The sequence below is a fragment of the Limulus polyphemus genome, unplaced genomic scaffold, assembly GCF_000517525.1.
Source record: "Limulus polyphemus unplaced genomic scaffold, Limulus_polyphemus-2.1.2 Scaffold2195, whole genome shotgun sequence".
Taxonomy (NCBI): Eukaryota; Metazoa; Arthropoda; class Merostomata; order Xiphosura; family Limulidae; genus Limulus; species Limulus polyphemus.
This window is the reverse complement of record NW_013667805.1, coordinates 194,708-201,174: the sequence shown is the minus strand read 5'-3', so window position 1 is coordinate 201,174 and position 6,467 is coordinate 194,708. Positions and strand designations below refer to the sequence as shown.

General features: G+C 30.4%; 1 protein-coding gene across 1 annotated transcript in view; it reads right to left on the bottom strand.

Moving 5' to 3' along the window:
• Positions 1-1,468: 1,468 nt before the first annotated feature.
• The window catches only part of LOC106466229 (acetolactate synthase-like protein), a gene marked incomplete at its 3' end in the record, with an annotated part of 55,320 nt that continues 50,321 nt past the window's right edge, over positions 1,469-6,467 (bottom strand). The window contains exons 7-8 of the mRNA XM_013926480.2: positions 4,766-4,874; positions 1,469-1,569 (exon numbers count right to left, since the gene is read on the bottom strand). Coding sequence (XP_013781934.1) covers positions 1,469-1,569; positions 4,766-4,874 — 210 coding nt within the window. The remainder of the gene's footprint in view (positions 1,570-4,765; positions 4,875-6,467) is intronic.

The following is a 6,467-nucleotide window of genomic DNA, read 5'->3' as shown; positions in this document are numbered from 1 at the left end:
ACAGGAATTCAAGGCCAAAGTGGTGTTGTCTGGGGCACTGCAGCACAAGGGGAGGAGAGGATCCTGGTGGTTGAGTGGGTGTTTGCCGTGCGCGGCGACCCGTGTACAGAACCTTCCCTGGGAGGTCCCCTCACCACGTACAGGAATCCACGTCGAGGGGTAAGTGTAAAAGAGAACTGTTAACAAAGTATGAAAGAGAGGATTGTGACAGGTAGGTGTGGCAGAAGGTGTGTGATTTTCTATTTATAGCTCTGTAACCAAACAAAATTGAAGGCTATAAAAATTATGGTTCATTTGAGCAGTGATGATTCTATAGAGAGTAATTTACATTTAATTTCGTACTTTTTAAAGGGCAAATGGATAAAATAGAGAAGACAAGATGCCCAGAGAAAATGTGTCATGTGTGTCACACTATGGGAAATTCAGGATTTTTTAAATATTGCCTTGTAAAATTAAGAACTTAAAACTTATATACTATTAAAATATGGATTATTAGCTAAGATTATATGCTATACTAATTGGTATAACAAAAACAAAAAGTAGTTTTATAAAATTTTGAATGTAAAACACTAAAACTTTCTGTCATGTGTATTAAAGGGGCAAAATGGTTAAAACTTTAGTTTTAAATTATGGCCAGTGCATAAACTACAAATTTTCATAATCATAATTAAGTTTGTAATGTCTTTGACAAACAATTTTTAATATGAATATTAAAAAAAGGGGTACATGTAGTAATAAGAAAGATATAGAGTTAAAAAACTGAAGTTTCCCAATAAAACATAAAAAATAGCTACAGAACTTTAAAAACAATTTGCCTAGATATTTTGCTTAAGAGAGTAAAACATATTTAAATCAGTTGCTTAAAAATATGTATTATAATGATTACTTCTATTTTTTAAACTTTTCAACACAAAAGGACTTCAATTTAGCACTTTAATTTTTTATCATATCAATTTTTTTTATCAAAGTAGCTTTTTTTTCAAAATATGAAGAATAAAAAACATTTGCACAAACCAAAGTACATTTCAAGGAAAATGGATCAACTTAAGTCTGAAAATTTGTCACAAAATACAATGAAATTCATTTTACAACTATTTAAAAACTTGCACTTAACAAAGGTAAAATGTTGAGCATAAAGTTTCTTTTTATAAATACTTTTTATAGTACAAGAGAGTTAAAGTTCTAAGAAAAATTTCAAAAACAATGATATCTTACTTTATGTTATATTGTTCTAGACACTAAATGTCCATGTGGGTAACAAGTTGTTAAGACATTTACACAGTATTTTTAATGGAACTGATTACACCAGACTTATTTTAAGAAAAAGTTTATTGATTTTGAGTTATTTTTATAGACAAGAACCCATTTTTACATGTTTATAAATGTAGCATACTGCCTGAATATTTTAATTAGGTTTTTTGAGATTATTTTTGTTTTTAGAACAAGTACCTGTAACTAATAAAACTACCTTTATTCTGGTTAGCCTGGAGAATTTCTACAGGTAAGGGGGTCATGTCATGTTGTTCAAAACCTCCTGCAAATATGTTGTCAAGGTATTTCTGTAAGTACCTAATAAAGATATTTTACAAAATTTAATATTTACTGTTGATACAGACAGTAGGTATATTTAGTAAATGATCATAAGATGTTTCACAATGAACTAGACAACATTCAAACTATAGATTGTATATGTATGCTTACATATTATAATAAAAGTTTATATTTCAAGAAAAAAAATGTTCAAAATAAAAATACAGTTAAATCCTAGCTCCATGTCCATTTCACAGACAACAAAAAAATTTAATTACAAAATTATAAAAAATGTTAGTTGGATCTCAACAGAAGGGCAAAAGATAAGATGTGCAAATTGATCATGTAATTGTTTTAAAGATGATACCACAGACAATTGGTTTTTCAAAATGGTAGAAATCGTCAAATATTGAATGAAAATAAAAAAACACTAAGTACTATTAATAATGCTTTATGCTGATAATCAGATTAGGTTTATCAACTTGAAACAGCAAAATTTTCCATTATCTAATGTTTACAGTTCAACAGGTTGAGGCATGTTAACAAACACAGATTTACATGAACACAGCAAGACAATGTCACTAGGAAAGGCAGATTTGCCAAGCATAAGAAGAGGTGATAAAAGTGGAGCTCAACATTTTTGTGCTCACACTTGTTTTTTGCCTGAGCACCAATTTTTTCTCTGCTTTAAATACAAATCTTATCACTTAAATTTTTAAAATGAATAACATGATACTAATTTTTCAACCCATCAAATACTACTGACTTTAATGGGATGAAGCTACTACAAGGTTGAAGCCTACTCAGAATTCCTAGTTAGATAACACAGGTCTATAGATTATTTACATCAAGAAAACATAGTGTTCTTTCTTTTCAAGATTTAGTTTATCTGAGAATATTAGTAAAATTAAAATTCAGTGTCATTTCACAAAAAAACATTGCACTCAACATGGCAAGCTTCCATTAATATATGAATGGGTTTGTTTGTTTGTTTTTCCTCCACCAATGGAATATTATAAACAAAATCTTCACAAAAAAGAACTCTTGTTATGTTACAGCGTAGGACTTCAAAACTCTTGAAAATTTATTCTTTGATAGTTTGCTCTGGCAGAGTATTCATGATGAGTATATTGGAATGCATGGCAACTGCCTGTTATAGAAAAACAAAAATGTAGATGACATTTCAAAAGTTTTCTGTCTTGCATCTTCAGGTCAGTGTGCAAGCTGTTGCAGATCTTTTATAGTGTCCTGGTGGATTGTGGAGGATATGTGATTTCTACCAATGGTAGCCATAGGTTGCTCACCTCTAATCCTGATCTCTGTTTAGTAAAAGCTCCATTGTGTTAATGTAGAAAGAATCTTTAATTTTTCTTGTCTTCCAAAATTTGCCTGTCCCAATGATTCTAGTTTTATCCAAGTTTATTTTGTGTCCAGATGACGTGTGTTCCATTATAGCTAAGTTTTGTATTTGCATGAGTCTTGTGGTATCTTTGTGTTCTTTTATTCTTGTCCCGAGTCTTCTTCCTGTTTCTCCAATGTATGTTTCATTGCAGGAAATTTAACATTTTCTTAAACTGTAAATGCATTTCTGATAGAGACTTACCTCTACTCACAAAATAGCTATTCTCGATTGTTGCTGCCCTCTACTGGTGCAAATTTTCAATGCTCGTCACTAGCCTTCCACTTCCCACTTCTGCATATCTACATGTAAATTATTATGCAGCAGCTCTCCACCAATAGAAGCTTATCTAAACCAACACTCTCTCCACATTTGCACTCGTTAATCACTTCAAGATTAATCAGTTATTGTCTGACTTCCCAAAAACTGTATGATAAGCCAACTGATATCTGACTTGTCAACACTGATACCAGGGCTTCAAATGGGCCTTCCAGTAAATTCTCTCAAAAGTAGAAAAATACAATTTTTTTAAAAACTTCATCAGTGCAAAAAAGTCTTGGAATTTTGTGACTTTTTTCTTTCAGAAATATAGCACAGCAAATACATGTTAGCAAAGACTATATTTTGGATAAGTCACACTCCTCCTAGTACTTTGAAATTGGTGAATTCTTAAGTTCTTTAGCAATGAACTTCATTACCAACATGATAAATATCACAAAAAAAAAAGCATTTTTAATGCTTTGTGAAGTTTTAAAAACTCTAAACAATAAGAACCTTATTTTTTATGAACTATTTCTAATTTTTATATCTGAAGTTATTTTCTTATTCCAAATATTTTTGTAATATAACTGTAGTTGATTACATCCAACGTTATCATGTTAGACCTATGACCATTCCAATTGTTGGATCACCTTTGATTCAGCCATTATAACTGTTCAAGTTTCCCAATTCTTAACCATTCTCACACATTCTATTGATGAGGTTTTATGTTTGTCATCCAGTTTGTTTTTGGTCTTCCTCTTTTGCACTACCCTTTCTCAGACCCATGCTGGATAGTATTTGCAAGGGTGCCTGGTTTTTTCGTAACATGATCAAACCATTTCTGTTAATGGTTCATAGGTGTCAATTTTACCTGACTTGCTTGTTCTTCTATGCATGGTATAAGAAATGCGCAAAAGTCTTTTGAATTATCTCATTTCGAAGGCTTCCACTATATTTTCCAATCTATTTGTAAAAGCCCATGCCTTACATACATAAAATGCTTTAGAGGTAACTACAGCATTAAGAATGTTAAATTCCATTTTTAAAGTGATGCCCTCACTTGTTCAAATTTTCTTAAGTTTGGCAAGTTGTCCTGTGGCTAAAGCCAATTTGGTTATTTCTTTTTTAGATGTTGTGTCTTCTGTAATATTTGTTCCAAGATATTTAAAATTGCTGACCCTTTTATATTTCCCCTTCTCCTACAGTGTTATATTATCAATGCTAGCTATATAAGTGATTATCACTTTGCTCTTTTCTGTGCATATCTCCATACCATATTCTTTTGCTGACTATGCAAAGTTATGCAACACTACAACATTTAGTCACTGAAAAACATCTTATTTTAAAGCTTAGTCTATTCATATACATACTAAGTATAGGTAAAGACAGGCAAAAAATACATCTTGTAAACAAATTCTAAGTACACATCTAAATATCAACATGCTGCTATTAAATATAAAATAAATGTTAATCATAGGAAAACAGTATACCTGTAAGTGGTAAGAAAAATCATGCATGTTAAGACATACAATTTGAATATACAAATATAAAAAACTAGTTAAATAAGCATCTTACCAATTTGTTATTTGGTGTGTGAGGGTTTTAGCCTCTTTCAACCCAATTTCTTTCTTAACAATATGATAGGGGTATAAAACATCAATTGGAAACTCAATAAATACAGGACCTAGAAAAAATATATCTGCTTGTACTTCAAAAAATATAAATATGTTTACAACACAAAAACAAGGTCTAAATTAGTTGAACAGAGTTGTTTAAACATTTGTTTAACAACAAGTAAAAGCTTGGAATGGTCTATTCTTTCATTGGGGTGTGTCTGTATAAATTAGCTATCCCTTTCAGTATTTACAGCAATATTCAATGAAATATTTATTTATCACAAGTAACAGATATCAAATAATCTGATTATTAAAGAACTTTGTATTCATATGTTTTTGAATTTCTCATGATATAATGGTAAATAAACAACTGGGTTGAATTGTGAGAAGTACCAGAGGACATTTGGAACAATATATCACAATCATACATTGATATACTTGTGTTATTACATATTAGACTTGTACTGCTTTATTTAAAGCAAGTATTAGTTGTATCAATTTAAACACTGTTTGTCTCATACATGCAAGGCTAGTTATTTGTTGGCTTGTCTATTAATGAAAATTCAAAATCCCTCAATAATTATTTTCTATTTACCCTAAGTGTTAAGTTTAATAAAACTATTGTGTAGTCTTTAAATATTGTTATGTATCTGTTTGTTTGTTTCCAGTAGATATTCTTTCCGAGAATCTTCAACAATACAAGTCCTTTCTTGATTAAACCAGTTTATTCTTCCTTGATACAAACGTTTAGTACACAGAAGTTCCACAATCAGTATGTTTCTCGTCACTTTAAACTTAACAACTTTTATAATAAACGGTATAAATCACAGAGATTCACAATCTTGATAACTTCGCTCTCGACGAGTGCAAAACACACACACGTTATGGCTCACTAGTTAGAAACTAACAGAATCATAAATTACATGGAACTCAAAGTAACTAATGCTCTCTCTCTTTATTTATATCCGCTGGCTTATTCTGCCAAGCTTATATATACCAACGAAGAGGGCATCTCAATCACACTCGGTCGAGAAACTCATCAGCGTCACGTGACTTCTGCTGTCATAACAATATATTTTCTGACACAGAGACAGGTATTCTTTAATTCACCAACAATTCAATTGTCAGGGAAAACTGATCAAATCCACAATGCCTCAAAAATATATTTTAATGTCAACTGAAACTGAACAAGTTACACCTGAGACTAAATTTCCATACACTACTACACATCACAGTGACTTCTTTTTAGAATTTCTGAAGAGAAAATGTACACAGGCTTAGAAAATGTCCATTTCAAAAATAAAAATTATTTCTTTTAAGATGAAATTTTCTGTTTAAAGAATCAGATATATATATATATATATAAACATTGTAAATAAATCATATTATTTTCAAGTGTGTAGTAATTTTAACACTAAAACATACATATGATATTTAGGTCCGTTGGCAGCTGTATATCAAGTTTATGTTTGATAACTTAAGTGTCAATATTAACTATATATATATATATATCTATATATGATAATAACGTAAACCGCCTACTAGTTAAAGTTATTATTATATATATATAGTTAATATAGCTATATAATAGTTGTGCGAATAGTATGACATTATGATTACTTCTTTGGTTTAGTAACATTTACTTTTCTATTAATTCCTTT